Source organism: Bicyclus anynana, chromosome 14, assembly GCF_947172395.1.
Source record: "Bicyclus anynana chromosome 14, ilBicAnyn1.1, whole genome shotgun sequence".
In the NCBI taxonomy this organism is placed as follows: Eukaryota; Metazoa; Arthropoda; class Insecta; order Lepidoptera; family Nymphalidae; genus Bicyclus; species Bicyclus anynana.
Window position 1 is genome coordinate 1,187,848 of NC_069096.1, and position 21,550 is coordinate 1,209,397.

At 36.5% G+C, this 21,550-nt stretch overlaps 2 protein-coding genes across 2 annotated transcripts in view; both read left to right on the forward strand.

Annotated features, from left to right (window-relative positions):
• Nucleotides 1-475: 475 nt before the first annotated feature.
• LOC112055430 (complement component 1 Q subcomponent-binding protein, mitochondrial) lies at nt 476-6,801 on the forward strand. The gene is made up of 5 exons (XM_024095547.2): nt 476-815; nt 2,300-2,450; nt 4,321-4,517; nt 5,135-5,223; nt 6,088-6,801. The coding sequence occupies exons 1-5, from the start codon at nt 578-580 to the stop codon at nt 6,238-6,240; spliced, it is 828 nt and encodes a 275-aa protein (XP_023951315.2). The 5' UTR covers nt 476-577; the 3' UTR covers nt 6,241-6,801.
• A 743-nt stretch (nt 6,802-7,544) lies between these two features.
• Nucleotides 7,545-21,550, forward strand: part of LOC112055426 (amyloid protein-binding protein 2) — a 66,253-nt gene continuing 52,247 nt past the window's right edge. Inside the window, exon 1 of the mRNA XM_052885325.1 lies at nt 7,545-7,736. Within this exon, the coding sequence (XP_052741285.1) occupies nt 7,578-7,736 (159 nt within the window). The 5' untranslated portion in view covers nt 7,545-7,577. The remainder of the gene's footprint in view (nt 7,737-21,550) is intronic.

Consider the following 21,550-nt stretch of genomic DNA (forward strand, 5'->3'; position numbering starts at 1 on the left):
AGGAACATATTTACTCCGGAGATGAGGTGAAGATGTGTGTCTATGGATGAAATGACAGTTATCCGGTGCTGACTTTGTGGTCTGTGGTGCTGAACTAAAACTAGTGGACGCCTGCAACTTTGTTCGCGTAAAATCTTTTTCTTAGTCCGCGGATTATTCCGGGTAAAAAGTAGCCTAGGTGCACTTTATCACTATCCCAAATTTCGTTGAAATCGGTTCAATGGTTTAGCCGTGAAGAGGTAACAGACAGATAGACAGACTTACTTTCGCATTTATTATTATAAAGTATAAGTATAGCTAATATATTAGATTTATTAAAAAAATTGGAATCAATTTGAACGTAACATTTATCTATGTTACGTCTAAATAATAAAATATAATCACTACGTTTTACGTTTGTAAGGCTGTGTATACCCAGCTTAAAATAAAACAAGTGTAATCTGTGATATGACTTAATTTAAAATTTTTGATTCTGGCAATTTCAAAACCGGCTTGCAAGTGGTGTTGGAAGTCGATTATCTGAATTCGAAAATCTTATTTCTCATTTCTTGGCATTTTCAATTGAATAGTTGCAAAAATGAGCGGTTTAGTAAGAACAGCGCACAGAGTTATTCAAACATGCGTTAAAAGTTCGGGTTTAACGGGTGCAATAGTGTCCCGTACGCAGACGCCCGTCAAACGTGACTTCACGAGAGGAATATGGCACATGAGCTGTTCCACGAGAATGGACAGCACCTCCGCCTCCACCAGCCTGCTCAACAACCATTCCAAGACCTGCGGCTGCGGCTGCGGACTCAAAGCACTTCATACAAAAGGTACCGCCTCTATAAAACTGACAATATTTTTGAGGTTATGTCATCTCTGATGAAATAATGTCCAAAATTATTAGATATCCTACAAGATTATAGTTTCCTAATAATAAAGTTATTAAATATTATGTGAAAACCACATGCTTCGTCGATTTGTGAGAACTTCATTGCTTTTATTTTAATTATCTTATCTCTACTATTTTAACAGATGAAAGGGATGAGAAATCTGTGAATCCTAAACCTCTTGGTAAGCTACCCTATCCTACTCCTGTATTTAGTACACATTAAATACATTATCCCATGTTTTATGTTGAAGTGAGTTCATGGTAGTAATCATTTTATCGCAATTCGCCCAGGGCCAGGGGCTATAGTTTTTATCCCATCCCAACTACTACCAATCAAAGATCAATGTTATGGACGACTCACGCTTGACAGTGTCAAGACCAAGCCAAGTGTCGGTTGTTCTTTGTCTGATACTTGACTGTCACTCTGTTGCCGCTTGGTATAGGGTGAATGTGTATTTAAAATATATGTAGTATTCAACCATGCTAGTCAACCATGCTATGGCTGACACTCGGCTCAGCCCAAACCCGATCTAACGTGTATCCTCCTAATACTCAATATTTTATTGAACAATTAAGTCCAATCCCTGCCACAATTTAGTGCCATAATGCCCCTCAACTGGTATGTTGGTGAATTGTGCAGGGCATAGTAAGTAATATTTGCATCCGGTAACACTAGAAATCTGCTGTGTTACTTCATAGAGGTATTAAACATTTATTTATTGATGTACACAAACATATACATGCATTAAAACTTTGTTAAAAATGTAAATACAAGAAAAATGTATTTATTATCATGTATAGTATAGTAATTTATGGTAATAGAAAAAACTCATTCTGTTACTAAAAGTTTTATTACAAACTAGATATGTACAATCATTTTACCATTATAGATCCAGTTCCTGTAGGAATATTAAATTAAAATAGACTATACATTATCTATCCTTTTGCCACATACATGTGACCACTTATAAATAATGCAACTAACTAGTTATATATTATTTAAATTGTATATCTATCAGTGGCGAAGGGTGGAATTTGATTTGGATGAAGGTAAGCCGTCCTAAAAAAAAGGAAATTCAAACAGTGTGATACAGACTCCGGTTTCTTGTATATCCATACATATTTATATTTATTACAACAAATATGTATGAATTTTTTAAAGGTAACCAGTCGTGAATTGGTTGCTTGGACTCTTCACCGCTGATGTCTATAGCAATAAAAACCTAATAAAAAGACAATGAGTCTGAAATTACTGTACCAAGTTTAACCATTTTTCCACCAATAAAAAGCTAAGTTATCAGGAAGTAGAATAAGCTATATTTGGTTGCTACATGTCCACATGAATGGGAGCTAATCAGGTGACACTCCTGGGAGCCTGTTAGTCTGCTGAAAATTTGTAACATATTTTGGAATTCACTATTACAGGAGAGAGGGAGTTAGTTGAGTTTCTCACTGAGGAGATAGTAGCAGAGCGCAAGGCACAGAAGGTGAAGACCCTGCCCACCGAAGTGGATGGGTTCACTGTGAAGGCAGACAGCGCTGAAGTCACCCTTAGCAAGCAACTGAAGGATGAACTGTAAGATTTTTATTCTTTTTTAATTGAGACTCGGACAGGAAAAAGGAAAAGTAGGATGAACTCAGACAGAAGGAAGGCAAGAGACAGTGCTATGGAAGTCTCTGGAGGAGGCTTATGCCCACTGATAAGAAATGTCCGCTCATTGAGTTATGGTTTTCTGAAATGTACTCATAGTTGTAAAAATAAAATGATAACTTTTAATTTTAGAGATACTGATTGCATGAGAAAAACAGAACAAAAAAAAAAGAGATTTTTCCTTCACATTACATATTGGGTAGTTAAATTAAGGGGTAATAATTAGAATAAGGTCGCCTCGACCGAGGGGTTTTGGGGAGGGGGGGAGGGGAGGGGGGGAGGTGGGAGACCTCCCTACGTTATTTATTTACCGCTGAAAGTAGTAGTTTTTTTTTTATGATTTTTTTAAATTTACGAATTTTTTAGGTTAAGTATGTATATTTGTAGGTCAAACCTCACTGGTATAATCACGGTTCACTCACAATCATCTTATGCATCACTTGTAACAAGATAATTCACTTTTTTTTACAAGAAAACTAAAAAAAACTTAATAGTATTGTAAATGATTAATTAATATTGTAAAAATTAATGACAGTTATCAGCTGTGTCAACCATAGACCAAGTTTTTATGACTGACACAGACTACGGCTCTGGGTTCCAGATTTTTGACATAGAATAGCAAATTTGTCACAGATTAACAAATACTACTAATAAATTCGAAATTATTGCCAAAATTAATGGATGGATGGATATCATCTTTATTGTACTGATAATGCCAAACTTCTTCTGTGCCAAAGTTTTAGTAATGGCAGAAAGCATTTTTAAGTGGCTACGCCAGAAGACTCGCTTCGTCGCCCCTTCATTCAGCTTCACCTATTCGGACCTTAGTTTCGCTACAGAGGTCGCCGGCTCGCTTCGCTCGCCACCTCCCCCTTTCGCTCAACTAGGCCTCATAGGTTTGCTTCATTCAGGACCTTCTTCGCGAGCTTCTGGCTTCGCGCTTTACAAAAACACTCTAGGGGTAGGGCAGACAAGACTGCTTGGAGTCGGGGTGCCCAAATTTTGTAATTATCTAACACTATTTCATTATCTGTGGTTATTCTAGGTTTACTGTCATGCATCTGTGGCTAAAAACACGTTTGTTAGGTTAGTCTGTGACATTATTGCTTTAGTCAAATGAAAATTGACAAAAATATTAATTGTATTTAATTATTTATGTTTTTTTGGGATTTCTTGTTAAAAATGTGTATTATCTTGTGTTGTGAGTTATGCTTGTGATAATTGTGAGTGAAAAAATATAAAACCAGTGACTTTAGACCATGAAATCTGGCCAAAATATACGCACATAACCTAAAACTTTTTTAACAAAAAAAAAAAAACTATCAGTCTCAGCGGGTAAAATCATGTTGTAGAGGTATTATTAGACTCCACAATATCCTCTGATATCATCATCTTATTTCTAGGAAGGCGACCTTATTCTAATGCCAACCCAAATTAAGTTCCAGATGAAAGTTTAAAAGTATTATTTTTATTGTACCAATAGGAATAGGTAAAAAAATTACTATGTTTGTTTTTTAAATATTTGACAACCCTATTTATGGTAATTAGTGGTTTGTTTACATTGAGTAATTTCGGATTGGTGGATGTCTACGACTTTCTTCAACTGTGTCGAAAGCCTGAAAGATGACATCTTTTTAATATACTACACATAATATATAAACATTTATCTTCAATCACTTTCTACTGAAAACCATATTAAAATTCAAAATATTTTGCAGAAAGGCCAGATTAAAAGGTTTAAGAATGACATCCATCTGTTATGATAATATTTATTTTGTTTGTGTTCTCATTTCAGGGTAACAATAACATTCAATGTCAACCATACTGTCGACACTGAGGACTTTGGTGAGGATGCACAGCCAGAGAAACAGGAGTTCTCCGAGATGCGCTCCAAGCCACAGTTTGAGGTGGACCTGGTGAGAGGGGACACCACACTGGGCTTCACTTGCTCTTTCCTGCAGGAACCTCCATCTACTAATGCTGATGAGTACAGTAAGTGAATTATGAAATTGTAAAAATGAATAAAAAAAAATTTGAGGAATTCTTATAGGACAAATATTTTTAATTCATTGTATGAACTGAATATTCCAGAGTTTGAAATTGAACCCAGAATCTTATAGTTATAATGCTATACCACTTTCAGCAGCATTAATTAAGTTACATACCTACTGGATCAACAAATAATATACCCAGCACACAAAAATGCAGATTGTATTTTTATATTTATAGTTTAAAAAGTTATAACATATTATTGTAATAAATAACAGCATAATTGTAATAGATTACACCAATACACCAAAAACTCATCTCACTCCTTTGTCCCATAGAATAGAAAGGGTGACATCTTTTAGATTCTGTTGGTATTGCTTGACAGTTGTTTTACTTTCATCTCTAGATATCTAGTGGTGCCCATCTCATTTTCCAACCACTGAGACCTAAGAAGGCTAAGTGAGATAAGTCTATAACCACCACCCATGTTATTTGTTGTCCTAGGTTTTAACCCCATATTTTACAACCTATAATCAAGCAGCCTTCTGGCAGATCTGTTGTTTGCCAGCTACTGCGGCCCCATTTTACAATAAATAATATAATATGATGCTCTATTCCAGATGACATATTTGGCATCGATGAGGTGACATTATACAAAGGAGAGTGGAGCGAGAAAGTATACGCTGTCGCCGGCGACGTGCTCGATGGAGTAAGTATTATTAAAATAAAAGCTAATACATAATTATTTAGTAAAAGTAATCAAAAATTTAATTACTTTATAAGTTACTTACTTAATTTTGACATACTATAAAAAAATGGAATTTCCATATCCTTTGAAAAAAAACTAATTTATTTTATTATACTTTAATTCTTGAAATTAGAGTTGATTTTATAGAACCAATAAGATACAAATGTTATCAATGGTTGAACCAAATATTTATATGTAGAACTTTTTCGCTATGTTCCCGTATGACTCTCGTGGAGTAGTGGTAACACTGGTGTGGTACTCGCGTCAGGTTCCAGGTTCGAATCCTGCCCATGTCCCCATACGCCATACTTGCCCTACACTTTACGGTAGGTTTTCAAGTGCCAAATATGGGGTATAAAATATGCATAGAAGTGAAGTTTATTCCCCCCTTGTATGGTGGGTGTATTCACAGAAATGCTACAATATTATTTTACCATTTTGTCATATATTTCAGTTCTAAGTATTTTTGAACAGTTATTAAATATTGTAAATGATGCATACATACAACAGTATATTCTATATTATATTTGAAGATTAACGATAATATTTTTTTTTAAAACAAACTCACTTATCAAAATTTTAGTATCCCAGTCTTACACAAATTTAAAAGTCTAAACAGTTTTTTTTCTTCTAATTTATCTGTTTTTACTTTTCTTTATTTAATTAATTTCTTCTGGTGAGAAATTAATTGTTAAACTTTAATTAAATTTTATTTTATTTAAGTTATTTTTTGTGTAAATATTTTTTTTTTTGTAAAAATAACAATATTATGTCTTGAAATAAACCATATAGTGGAAATTAACCTGGGGAATCCTTTTCTTTCAGTACCTCTACGATCTTCTGATGAATCTTCTAGAAGAGAAAGGTGTTAGCAATGAGTTTGTGCAAAAGTTGTCAGATTTTAGTACGGCATATGAACACACTGCATACATAAACCTCCTCGAAAGCATCTCCAAGTTTACTATTGGCAAGCAATAGACAATTTATTTTTTAAATTTTAGTACAAGACAAAGATTATCTGTGACACCCTAAAAAATAGTTTGTTTTTGACTTCAACATGTATTCCTACATTGTTGGTGCAGTGTATTATAAAAATTCGTTTTATTTTGTAATCTAATAAAGCAATAATTGTATTTTGTAATCTCACGGTTAAATGGAAATAGGAAAAAGTTAATACTTTTCATAAATGCATAATGGATATCAAATTTTATTTTTTGTTTGTTAAAAAAATAATTTGAAAGTTGATTTTAAGTTGTTCAAAAGTGTTATAATAACTGACAACTGCCATAAATAATATAAGTTAATTACGTAGCCATAATCCTGTACAGTATAGTGTTTACTTTTTATTTTTAATTGTTTTATACAACTTTGTTTCTTTGGGTTTCACAGATTGGCGAATTTATGTTAACAACAAAATGTAAAGGGAAAACAGCATTTATTTTCCTCTAGGATAGCTTTAAAGAATGATTAGTTTATAACAACACTGTTGTTGTTTAGTGTTAATTGTGTTTTAGTTCTGAATAAATGATATTCAAGTTTTGTGTCGCTTTTTTTTCCTTTTTAACTAGTTTTTAACCAACTTATAAAAATGATCATCAAAGAATTGGGAGCAGAGTGGTGGACATAAGCTCCATTTAACTTCTCCTATAATGGGGGAGTCCTGACCCAGCAGTGGGCCGTTTAAGATTATGATAAATGAACTTAAACAGCCCGAAAGATAAAATAATAATTATTGTAGAGTTTAGTAAAATTTATAATCTGTTGGTTGTTCATTGTATCTCTTGAGGTACTGAAAGGATTTTCATGCGGTTTTCACGATGGACACAGTTTAAAGTATTGTTTCGTTGGGATCAGAAGTATAGAAAAACAACCGTATTTAATTATCATTGGTGTTAAATGTATACGAATGAAGCCGAGTTCTAATACGCGATAGGGTAAACTAAAAATAAACGGAGTTCAAATCAAAATTCCCGCATCCAAGACAATCAGCTGTTACAATATCTGTAACGCCCAATTGGCTATTTGTAAACTTGTTGGTCTCTTTCGCACCCGTTAAGAGTGCACTTGATAATGAGTGTTTTGTTCCTTATCACATGACCCCCAAAATTTTGATAGAATAGATTCAATTTGCTTTAGTCACCATTTTGAAATTCGGTCGGACCAATCGCGGATTGTTTATATTTTTGGCCAACCAATGAAATGCTTCGTATCCAACATGAACATCGTACGATCGCTTGGCAAGTTTGGTGAAAATGTCAATGTGTCAACACGCCGAGCGAAGTGAAATCAGCTGAGTTTTATTTTATCTCGGCAAAATGGCTGACGCGTCGACGTCGGTGCGTGTGAAAAAAATACCCGATAATTTATACGAGGTGTGCTTAACCAATTTAGTGAACTACATACAAAAATCAAAGTGCGAACGGAATGATTTGCGATCTCTCCCGGACACCATCCTCATGGATGTGTATTACAAGGTAAGTGCAACTTCTTATCTGCTCATACAGTAAAAATACACCGTTAGCATATCTGATTTTGCATTTTCACGTGTTTTATTCGGTTTTGAGGCAGTTTATTGTGTGTATTTGTATATTTTTCCTCGTTTTGGGTTCACGGTCATGCCGTGGGCAGTGCGCGAGTGTGAGCGATCACTTTCACTGTTGCAAGATTGATCACATCACAGATCGTCGGATCACATCGTTTCTTTGTTGCGAAACCCATCGCGTTTTGTGTTTATTTAATATTAAAACCCTTTCTCTTTTGTATTTATACATTATACACCTCGATAGCGTCCACAAAGTATCATTGTGTTCCACTGTAACCATATTGTTTGGACGTTTACACATAGTACAATGTTAAAACAGAGATTATTTTAATAGCATAATTAAAGTCATTTGTAAGTAAAAATATTATGTAGATAACAGTGTAATAAACGTACTAAACTACCTCCTCCTAGCCTTTATTTAGTAACTAAAAGGTGAATAAACTTGTAAATAGTGATTTTTATTTGTAATGTAGGTAAATGCACACTTAGCAATGAAGAATTTTCATAATATCTTTTAGCCTAAGAACAAGGGAAAGACGAGTGTAAGAAACAATATGAAATGTTTTTAAAATACTCAGTAGATTTTACATTGATGTTGTGGTTCTAGTGTATAAAAAGTTCATTAGATACAGATTTACAAACTTTACCTCTTTTTGAATCATAAATTTTATAGTATGTCTCAGTAAAATTGGTAGAAGATTCCTTTATTTCTCCATTTCAACAAAACAATGTATTTTAATAAGCTATTTAGTTTTCCTCTTTACATAATTCAGATTCACAGAATGTACCTAACTGTTCCAATAATGTTTAGGTAAATATCATAACAAAAACAATGATGACTGTGCTACAGTGTATGCCTACAACAAACTAATTAAGACATAAATACTGTATCTTTATGATCTATAAACTTTTAGATTGTTACATTTTAAAATTTAACAACATATTTCAAAAAATTTACCAAGTGCAAATTGTATTCTCGCAGGAAGGGTCCTGTACCATTATCTTAAAAACTACAGAAAATTTTCTGCTTTGTCATTTCCTGTATTGTCCCTAAAATATATTTTTTTAGTATCTGATAACATAAATACATCATCTATGAAACTGTCTATCATAGTTCACTAGATAAAGCCAGGTAACAGACTTAAAGATGGACAGACAGAGGCATATCAATAATAGGTGCCCGTTTTACTCTTTGAGTACAGAACTCTAAAACAAGAAAACAATGTAAAACTGCTTGTTGGGCCAGTGGTTAGCCTATGCCACTTCAGATCATGTGTGCCATGATAACCCAGTGGATATGACCTCTGCCTCAGATTCTGGATGGTGTGGGTTTGAATCCAGTCCGAGGCATACACCTCCAACTTTTCAGTTGTGTGCAATTTAAGCAATTAAATATCATGTGTCTCAAACAGTGATGGAAAACATCGTGAGGAAACCTGCATATCAGACAATTTTCTTAATTCTCTGTGTGTGTGAAGTCTGCCAATCCGCATTGGGCTAGTGTGGTGGACTAGTGGCCTAACCCCTCTCATTTTGATAAGAGACTCAAGCACAGAAGTGAGCCGAATATGGGTTGACAATGACTTCAGATCAGTTTAAGCCCTGGGTAAGGCTATATCATCATCATTATCAACCCATATTTTGTTTACAGCACAAGAAGCTCAATAGTCCCCCACGCTGGCCCAATGCAGATTGGCAGACTTAACACACACATAGAGTCCTCACCTTAATCCCAGAAAAAAAAATATTCATGAATTCATGATGCAGATTTTGTATCCACTGAGCCGGCGGGCTGGTATTTAGCCCAGTGGGTAGGATATTTGCCTTTGATTTGGAGGTTCCAGGAATCCAGTCTGGGGCATCTTTTCAGTTGTGTGCATTTTAACAAAATAAATATCAGTTGTAATAAATAAATATCAGTCTTCAAATAGTGAATTAAAAATATTGTAAGGAAACTGTACGAGAAGTCTGTTAATCTGCATTAGGCCAGTGTGGTGTACTATTAGCCTAACCTCTCTCATTCTGAGAGGAGACTTTTGCTCAACAGTGAGCCAATTGTTAACAATAATCATTCAAGTAGAATAAGACAAAAACTATGTATGAGGCAAACCAAGGCAGTGGGTATTTTCCTTCCAAGATATCTTCCAGACTTTGGTGCATCGGACAACAAATATTCCCCATGAAAATTGTCTGACAACTCTACCACTTCTTTATTAGTGGTGAAAAAAGAAACTGTTTTGATTTTGTAAATTTTTTTATTTAATAAACAAATCATACAAGAAGACCACCTCACTACCTGGTTCATAGTTTTGTCGTCTGACTCGTCATAAGTATCACATACACAAAGTTTGAGTGGTCATGAATAAATTTTCTATTTCTGGGTGCCTATTAATATGTTAGGGAACCTCACTGGAGGTGTGAGCAAGTTTTATTGGTATGATTGGTGCAACAAAGAGCGGGCTATGCATCAATTGTTGCACAATCTACAGGCCTTGTCTGGTCGGAGTTATATATACTTATTACATACAAGTATACTTTTGACTTTTGAGTTATATGTTGTTTGTAATATTGTTTACAACTGCCTCAATGGTCTCATGGTTAGCAGATTAGGCAATTGACATCCAGGGTTTGAATTCTGGGTAAAAAAAAAAACAAAAACACCGTTTTTTTACTTGCAAGAATATCACTGTGCCTCAGAGAGCATGTAAAGCCGTCTGACCTACACCTAATTTTCACTGGTCTTGTTGGGCTTCTGACCCAAGAAACTAACACATACACTTATGTAATATATTCTACATTATAATAAAGTGCGGAAAAGGACTAGGAAACAAGAAGATAATAGAGTCGATTGCAATATACTTTGTTATAAATTATTTTAAAAAATCAGTAAAGCCCTACTCAATGTGTACTGTTTACCAACAAACAAATTAATAATGAGTGTATTAATCGCTAGTCATTTCACACCTAATAGTAATTATAATTAACATGTTCTTTTTAATTAATAAAAATAAATCTATTAATAAGCTTAGAACAATCAAATATAGTTAATATATTTTGATTAACATTTTATAAACAAACGATACATTATTTAAAATAAATAAGTTATGAAATAATATGCGTTTTCTACCTACGTAATTAAAAATGAATTTCTAATTTTATTTGTTTTTTTGATAACATCAAGTAGGGGTATAAGATAATTTCCAAACTTAAAAGTAATTGTCACAGAGAGCCAGAATAAACGAGAACATTCAAACGAGGCAGGAGAAACCGAGAGGTTAATGGGCGAACTAATTTATCAGTATTCAGAGTGCACAAGCACTTTCGATAAACGGGCCCATCTGCATGACAAAAGCCTTTCTCGGCAGCTCGATCTTTGCGAGCCGATCGTTTCAACGAATGCATTCCTTCGGAAAGAGAATTTCGAGATGAATTCGTAATCACTATTATTCATATATTCGTAAGCAACTAAAGATATTTTAATAGAGATTGTCACTAACCCGTCAAAACTGAGGCGAACAAAGCGGCTAATTGACCATATTTCATTGGTGCAAGCGGGACATTTGCCAGAGCGGCGAAATGAGGGGCGGTAAAAATTAAGTGTGTCAAAATTGACTTATTCCCCAGCAGACTTATTTTATTTCTTTCAACTAGTTTAGTATTTCTACATAATAAACTAGGCTCAAAAAAACTATACTATTCGAACAATATACTAATATATATATTTTTTTTTGGATTTTTAAAATCACGAACGTCTGGTTATCTCGGGCTTTGGCTCCTAGTGCAAATCGTAGATGTATAAAAGCACTGCCTACCCTGGAATTATTATGAATGTGTATTGAAGAAAGAATTTAGCATTTTGTACAATTTTTAAGTAGAATGAATGCCTACCCTAGTACTGTTTACCAACAAACAAATTAAAAATTAGGGTATAAATCACTAGTAATTTCACATCTAATAATAATTATATTTCAGTTTTGTTAAATTAATGAAAATAAATTTGATTAATAAGCTTAGAAGAATAAGATATGGTTAATATATTTTATATAATATTTTATAAACAAACCATACATAATTTAAAATAAATAAGTTATGAAATGAAATGCGTTTTCTACCTTCATTTCTAATTTCTTTGTTGGTAAACAGTACTCATCAAGAAAGGCTGTAGTATAGTTAAAGACTCTGCTCGCTCCAAAAGCATTTTCACTTTGTGTCAAGACCACAAACGTAACCATCACCGTCACAACTTTTATTAAAAGTTTGCCAGTAAAAAAACAATTACAGTCAATATGAGCCCAGTGGTGGATATGGCGTTGCCAAAATACAGTGTTGTGGTATAATTTACACGCGGAAGAGACGTTAATTATTAGCCGATTCCGATTTTAATGACGGCTTTATGTCAGATTTATTGGCTTTTTATTCAAGGGAAGATTGTATTACTAAGTATGCAGATTATTAAATTATTTTTTTTTAATTAAGGATAAGAATTACAATAATGTCCTCCCGACCAATCTTGAGACGTAAGAGTTATTTTAGTGCACATGAAGTCCTTCGAGTTTTGGATTTGGCTCTGAAAATAGACAATTAAGTTTTTTTTTTAAATTCTCGGTAGTGAGTTGAGAAACTGTTGGTGCTACTGCTACTCCTTGTCTCGGAAAATACGTTATGATGTCGGTCCGGGTCATTATTAATGATCAATCATCCGGCTCTCTGTTGAACACGTGTCTCCTCGCGGAATAAAAGGCGCCTTACAGTTCGTTTCATGTAGGATGGTGCGGGTGACAGTTCGTTTCACTCTTGAAAGTTTGTCGCGATCCACGAAAATAGTACGTACTATGAACGTCATACAGGCGACTGTCACCGTACCCATGCTATCTGAAAAACACTTGTCTACCACGCTGGCCCAATGCGGACTGGCAGACTTCACACACGTAAAGAATTCAGAAAATTCTGAGGTGTGCAGATTTCCTCAAGATGTTTTGCCTTCACCGTTTGTGACACATACGTACGTATTTAATTTCTTAAAATGTTGAAAGTTGCCCCGGACCGGATTCGAACCTACGCTCTCCGAATCGAAAGCAGAGGTCATATCCACTGAGCTGTCACGTCTCAAGTAAAATAATAACAACTATTCAATAGGTATTCTCAATGATAAGATTTGTTACGTCAGAGAAACTGTTTCTTTGACGCATTGAACATGCTGTAGACACGGATAACTTTTATCACTATGTTTATCTGACTACATAATCTGTGCAATCTTCTATTACTTGTAACGGTAAAAAATAACTGATCATAAATTGTAACTAAACTAGTTTTTATTTATTGATAATCGACTTGACGTTGCAGGGTTAGGTATATATTAGTTTCCGGTATAAAATCTAATTACACAATTTATCTAATGATTCGTTTTAAATTACTTAAAGACAGGTCTCTAGCAATGATTATTGTTTGCATAAAATTGCTGATAATAATAAATTGTTTTTATAAATCACGTCCATTTTTGCTTGACTATTCATCATCATTATCATTATTGACGGCCTCGTGGCGCAGTGGGTAGTGACCCTGCTTTCTGCATCCACGGCCGTGGGTTCGATTCCCACAACTGGAAAATATTCGTGTGATGAACATGGATTTTTTCCAGTGTCTGTGTGTATTTATACATTATATAAGTATTTATATGTAGTATATAAATGTATATGAATATTATAATATCAACTATCTTAGTACCGATAACACAAGCTACTTTGTATGCTTACTTTGGGGCTAGATAGTGATGTGTATTGTTTAAGTATATTTATTTATTTATTTATTTATTTATTTATTATCATTATCAGCCGATAGACGTACCTACACTGCTGGACATAGGCCTCTTGCATGGACATCCAAGCACAACGATCTCGAGCCGCCATCATCCCGCGGCTCCCTGCATCCCGCTTGATATCCTCCGCCTAGTGGGTTGACCAACACTGCGCTTTACGGTGCGGGGTTTAGTTAGTCATTGGTATTTTCAGTTCAGTAATGAAAACCCGCTTGCTGTGTATCAACGATCAAGTGTAAAGTACCATATCGGTCAGTCCTTTACCGTTAGATTTGCGCGCGTCTCAGTACCGCTAGCGATTAGCATTTTTAGGTGAAGGCGAACAGCCAGTGGTCCGCAGGTTCGTTATAATGGCACATCGGACGTTACACCATAAACGTGCTTATTTTCAGCGCCGTAGGGTTGGATATCGCCCCAAAAGTTACGCTTTACTGGTGTAATGTTTGTCTGGTAATTCAGGTATGTGTAATATTAACCTAAAGGTGCCGCTACACTCTCGCCGGGCCACGAGGTACGTGTTGTGAGATTGTCCGGGCTTTAAATACCGCCTGGTTGGCCTATTCAGCGGTCTTCAACGTTTTATAAATCAAGAGCCAAATTTTTTTTTATTAGGCAATGGTCAGGATGATTAAACAAGTAGATTTGTAGAAAACGTTTTTTGACCCAAGATCAACAAAAAGGTTAAATTAATACAATGCACTGCTTATTTTTAACCAGTCATGTTTAAATATTGAGATTTTATTTCTTGCAAGAGATCGTCAGTAAAAATGATTAGCCTGGCGTTGGGAAATTGGTAATGCTATAATGCCGTGCCTTACGCCAATTCGTGTGGGAGCAACATGGTGGTTCTAAGCTTTATATTCCCTGTCCTAAAAGAAGGATGGGGAACCACGGGTGTTTAGTCCTCGCCCGCGCAGTGCTGTGGTGCGGGAGAGAGAGGTGCAAGCCACCTGTAGGCTGTGTCGTTGTCTGTAACAATGTTTTCATAACTCCACAGTGTGAGTTTGGAAGTTTGAGTTTGGTCTTTATATAACTCTATAGAGTTAATCGTAGAAAGAGATAGAGATAAATTCAAAGATTACCGAGTTCAATCGCACACTCTCATGGAACACATTTTGCATTGGCCCAGCGCCAGTTAACTTGAGGTCTTCCTCCAGCATAGATGGTCCGACGACATCAAGAAGGTAGTGGGAAGTTACTGGATGAGGAAGGCGGAGGATCGTGTGTGGTGGCGCGCTCTCGAAAAGGCCTATTATGTCCAGCAGTGGACGAATACAGGCTATTGATGTAGGTACCATAATATGTGCCTTAATTTTACAGTTATGCACTTCATATACAGAGGTGCTACTAGTCAGTAGAAATAGGTATGGCGTGATAGCCCAGTGGATATGACCTCTGCCTCCGATTCCGGAGGGTGTGGGTTCAGCTTCAGTTGTGTGCATTTTAAGAAATTAAATATCACGTGTCTCAATCGGCGAAGGAAAACATCGTGAGGAAACCTGCATACCAGAGAATTATCTTAATTCTCTGCGTGTGTGAAGTCTGCCAATCCGCATTGGGCCAGCGTGGTGGACTATTGGCCTTATCCCTCTCATTCTGAGAGGAGACTCGAGCTCAGCAGTGAGCCGAATATGGGTTGATGACGACGAGTGTTATACTTCAGCGGACGAACTGAATCACTAAGAGCTCATACTTTTCTGCCTCGACGTGTGTGTGTTGGGATCAGGACTTCATGACTGTCAATATATTGATACACATGAGTAATAAATTCGCACTTCGACCGCAATGGAGTCATCTTCATCATTACCAGCCTATTTTGAATGGCCTATACTGCTATTATATCACACTCACAAAACTATTTATAACCGCGAGTTCGTCTGCGTGGAATTCAGTTTTTCCCGCAGGAACCATAGATTTTCTGGGTTGAAAAGTAGCCCATGTGTTAATCCAGAGTATTATATATCTTCGTTCAGTAGTTGCGGCGTGAAAGAGAAACAAACATCCATACAAACTGCTAAATGAAATTATTTGGAACTTTAACCCACCATCCAAAGCTGTATTGGCTGATCATTGGACTTGATGTACATTAATGTACAGAAATTAATAGCTTATTTTACTTGCACTGCGGTCTGAAAATTGTACCTAGGTTCGTAAACGGAGAGACTTGAACTGTTTTGACCTAGTCTTAAATGAGTGCGCCGCTCTTAAGATTTCCAGGTTTGCCCTAAAAGTCTAATTTTAAACGCCGGAACATTTTTAACGAGCAACAAGCTTTAGAATTTATTATAATTATTCCAAAGTATTCAACATCATAATTTCAGCCTTTTAATGTTCACTGCTGCGTAGTTAAGACTATCTGATCATGCATAGTGAGTGTCACTATCTACATATATAAAAGTTCATTATATGTTCATTATATACACCGTGCTACCGGCCGCGTCTATAATCCGCCGCGACATGTATGTATCCATTACGATAAACTCTATAGTAATATTAAAAATAAGCTGAAGCACATTCACACGCTATCGAAAAAAAAAATTAAAATTGATTGAACATCCTGTAAAATTGATTGAATGAACTTCAGAACATCCTGTTTCATTCTGTTTGGAAAGAAGAAGTTAATGAACTTTAACCTAGTTTCAGAAATTTTGTTGTTTAATACCTACATACCTACTATTTTTGATACACCTAGTCGGCGGCAGTGTCTTTACTAGGGCTGTTAATAAAATATCGATATATCAAAATATCGACATTATCACTTAATTGCGATAAGTATTCATTACTAATATTTTTATGGACGATATATCTATAGTTCGATATTGAAACGTAGATATCGATACTAGATATTTTTAACAAGTTTTAATTTTTTATATCCCTCGCAAATTATTTAAACTAAAACATTATCAAACATAATCTACTTTACTTTATTTATACTTTATTACGTTTTTCATATTTTAGTTTTTTAATTGCATTTTATCGAAAATGTCACTGAAATAAGTAAAACGTAATGTATTCAGATAGTATACACTACTTTACCCTCAGACAAAACTTTAAACATGTTTAATCGTATTAATTTACTTGTCAATTTAGTTACATAAAAAAATAGTGAAGTTTAATAAATACTTAATTGTTAAAAGTTTTCATTTAGCCGAAAAATTAGCCGAAAAAAGATCTTAAACCAGAAAAAAATTATTTTGAAATTATCGATATATCGAGAATCCGATATTTTAAAAAATAGCAAGCCCTAGTCTTTTGCGGTTTCCTTTTTGATAACGCCGCTCGCCGCCTAACCCGTAACTGTTGTCGGCAATGTCCAAAAATAGGTACAGGTAAGAAATGTATCTTTCGATCGTTTCTTATAACACAAGGTGATTGGTTGGGTCTTAATAATTCGATCATTCGGGTCACGGGTCTTTCGTGTTTTGTGTATCGTTACGACTCGACTTAAAGTATGTAGTTACTTGAGTCTTAAACTGAACATCCGTAGGACATGAATCGGAACCCATTTTTTATTCGTTACAAGTTAGCCATCGACTACAATTTCACCTGACGGTAGTGTAGTAAGTGATTATGCAATCTGAAATGGAAACGGACTAACTTATTAGAGGGAGTATTTGAATCCACGGCTTGGCGGTACGTCTTTGTCGGTAGGGTGGTAACGAGCCACGATCGAAGTCTCCCACCAGCCAGGCCTGGACCAAAACACCAATCGGCCCAACCGAGGTTCGAACCCAGGACCTCCGTCTTGTAAATCCACCGCGCACACCACTGCGCCACGAAGGCCGTTAAAATTCCGAACTGATCGGATTTTAGGTTGCTATTCTGTAGAGTGATGTTGTACGACTGACCGACGAGTATTCGATCCAGATAATTGTTACAAGTCCAATTCAGTGTGGTGAACAAAAATCGTTCGCAGATTATTTGAGGCGCTGACGACCGCGTCACTCGCTCACGCACAAGTACTGATCGGGTATCAGAGATTCGATCAATCGCGATCGACACAGGTCTAGTACGGGTTAACACCCGTAAATAAAATAAAATTTAATTTAAAGAAATAGGTTAAAGTGAATGACCTCAAAGCTCAAAGGGACCGACGGACTGCCGACGTGACTGCGGCGAGGAGGTAGGTAGATGTTTGAAAATACAGGATGTGTTAAAATAATCGATTTTTGAAAGTTTATTACAATTGTAACTCCTTGAATTGTACTTTGTTTTTTTTTTTAATAACACTGAAGGATAATAGACATTGGGCACATTATGTGGGATTTTGGTTAAAGACGAATAACGTAGCGCGGTGTATATTGTTTATTTTGGCCCCAAATCAATACAAAAAAATAAATGACCAAAAATTCTCTATTTTATTAAATAAATCTTAATTACTAAAAATAAATGCATTTTTTTCAAGTTTATTAAATAATTTAAAATTGTGGATAAAACTAACTTTTTACTCTTAGATTTTAGATTGCATCATCACTTTCCTTCAGGTGAGATTGTAGTCAAGAGCTAACTTGGAAAGAATAAAAAAATATACAGGTTGACAATCAGTCTTCATAAAAGGAGGCTTCATAATATGTCAGGCTATAGCATATTCTCGTTGTATAGTTCTAAGAAGAAGAAAATGCTTTCTAACAATGTATATCATAATTTGAGATTGGGATTCTGACCCAGAATTTTTGTATACTTACTGCACTTGATTACGATTTCATCTGATGGTAAGCGTAGATGGTCTAATGGCACGCGTCCATAGATCCGCATCATACGTATCGCATCAAACGGATTTTAGTATTATTTGTATAGAAAGTCATACAAGTGCGTCCATTGGTCTGATACGTAAGATGCGGATCAGTGGACGCCTGCCATAAGACAGCGCTTGCCTAGAAGATGCCTATTCACATCAGTCTTGAGATGTTTTATTTAATTAAATTAATTTTCTTGTGACTTTGCGTCGCCGTTAGTAATCGTTGCGCAGTTTCATCTTACTACTTCATAACTTAATTTATCTGTTATCAAGCGTCTCATAAGTTACGTACGTCTGGTTAGTCAGCCTCCACCTTAACTCTGGTCACGTGTGTCCATGTAGGAAGTATAACCCGAGGCCCGAGGAACAATAACAGAGCGTATGTTTGCCCACAGTTTGTATGAGCAATAAACCTCCGCGCTGCGTCATACAATTTGTGCGTAAATTGAACGCTACTGTTTTATTGTTTCCAATGTGATTGTACTCGTGTTTCAATTAACAACCCTGAGTTTTCAGTGTCGTATACCACCAAATTTAAATTAATTTAGATAATGTAATCTATCTAAAAGGACACAATGGAAGAGGAAGGGGGAGGCCTTTGCCCAGCAGTGGGATGAAATTTAACTATTAAAGCATGTAATAAATATTATGTAATTTAGATTGTAAAGGCTTAAATAAATAAATAAATAAATGTAGTCTTTTACACGTGTACTTTAGAAAATATTATATAGCTGTTAAATAACCTAGGTTTTTTTTTATTCTTTACAAGTTAACCCTTGACTACAATCTCACCTGATGGTAAGTGATGATGCTATTTAAGATGGAAGCGGGCTAACTTGTTAGGAGGAGGATGAAAATCCACACCCCTTTCGGTTTCTACACGGCATCGTACGGGAACGCTAAATCGCTTGCCGGTAGGGTGGTAACTACCGATTCGATTCGATGATTCGGTGATCAAAGTGCTGTTTCCAGTCCACAACGATTTCTGTCGGATTATATCAAACGCTCCCGAAAACGTGGAGTTAACAATAGAGGAGATAAAGGTAGCAGCAGAGAACCTCAAGGCAAAGAAGGCACCTGGACCAGACCAAATCTATCCGGAGATTGTCAAAATCGCAGTCGAAGTGATTCCTGAAGCTATCAAGAAAATCCTACAGGAGGCTTTTACTTCCGGCAATTTCCCCTCCGAGTGGAAAATAGCTAGCCTAGTACTGCTCAAAAAGTCGAATAAGCCAATTGACGACCCGACGGGGTATAGACCGGTTTGCCTGTTAGACTCATATGGAAAGCTTTTGGAAAGAATTCTCCTGAACAAAATCGAGAAGCTTTTGCCCAAACATGGCGGTCTCTCTGAACACCAATACGGGCTTAGAAAGGGTCGCTCTACATTAATGGCAATCGAAAAAGTAGTAACAACTGCCATGCAGGCAAAGAAAGGAATGCGCAGAAATCGAAAACTATGCGCCTTGATATGCTTGGACGTTAGAAATGCTTTTAACTCTGCGCCCTGGAGAGAAATATTGCTAGAAATAAGGACAAGACGTTTCCCCGGGTACATACAAAACCTGGCTTAGCTATTTGGATGAGAGGTACATTAAGGTAAAGGATATCAATGGAATAGAGAATATGATAAAGGTCAGTAGCGGGGTACCTCAGGGATCAATTTTGGGTCCAACCCTGTGGAATATCCTTTACGACGGGGTCTTTCGGATAAACCAGGCGGAGGGCGTCCAATTAGTCGGCTTTGCCGATGATTTAGCCTTAATAGTCGTAGCAAATACGGAAAGAGCACTAATGGTAAAGGCCAACACGGCCCTAAAACACATTAATCGGTGGATGCTCGGAAAACAGCTGTCTTTAGCTCCAGAAAAGACTGAAGCTATAGTATTTAGCGGGAGAAGAAAGCTAGACCCCATAACATTTGTAGTTCAGGATGCCTTAATTACACCAAAAGATTACATCAAATATCTGGGATTCTGGCTGGATAAGAACCTGAACTATAAAAAGCACATAGAGGAGGTAGCAAAAAAGGCACAGAATATGACGGAGGCACTATATCGACTAATGCCAACTAAGGGTGGTCCGAGAGCAAGCAAGAGAAGAGTGCTGGCATCGGTTGCCCACTCAGTCATTCTTTACGGGGCGCCAATTTTCGATAGAGCAATGAGGGTAGAGCTATACCGGAAAAAGTTAGAAGCCGTACAGCGACGTTTAGGCATTGGTATCTGTGGAGCATACCGAACAATCTCCACAGATGCAGTTCTCGTTATTGCAGGGCTTGTTCCCATAGATAAAATGGTCAGAGAACGCGCCCAACTTTTTTCTAATAAAGAGCTAAAGCTAACAGAAATACGGGAAGAATCTCTTACAGAGTGGGAAAAAGAATGGAAAGAAGTAGGAAAAGGAGCATGGACGAGGGAGTTAATAACTGATCTCAAACGCTGGTTTAACAGAAAACACGGAGAGGTGGATCGCTGGCTCACGCAGGCGCTTAGTGGTCACGGGGTGTTCAACACTTATCTATTCGCAATTGGGAAAACCCCAACAGACAAGTGCTACTTTTGCGGAGAGGAAGACACCCCAAGACATGCCATTTTTGAGTGTCCGGCTTGCGCGGATCTGAGATTGGTGGCACAGGGAACGCACAGCGCCGTAAGCTCTCGAAACTTAATAACACGTATGCTGAATAGCGAAAAAGAGTGGCACGCATACGCGCAAATGATGAAAGAAACAATGAGGAGAAGAGAGGTTCGAGAAAAAGATGAGAAAAAGAAGAGAGAAAATTCGTAAGAGGGGGGCATGAAGTAATGCATTGCGGTCCCGTGCCACCCTTGGAGTAGAGGAGGTTATTTTAGTCCGTGCAAGTCGGACATGCCCTGTCAAGAGGCAGGAGTCCGCAGGGATTTTTACCTCCTCAAGGAAAAAAAAAAAAAAAAAAAGGGTGGTAACTAGCCACGGCCGAAGCCTCCCACCAGCCAGACCTGGACAAATTAAGAAAATCTCAATCAGCCCAGCCGGGGATCGAACCCAGAACCTCCGTCTTGTAAATCCACCACGAATACCACTGCGCCACGGAGGTGCCGGGCAATGCCGTAAACAAAGTTTTTAACTAGGGTAGTTACTATAAGTACAAATTGTTGCTACTAAATTTAAAAAATCAGCTCATTTTTTTATATCAATGAAGTGCACACCA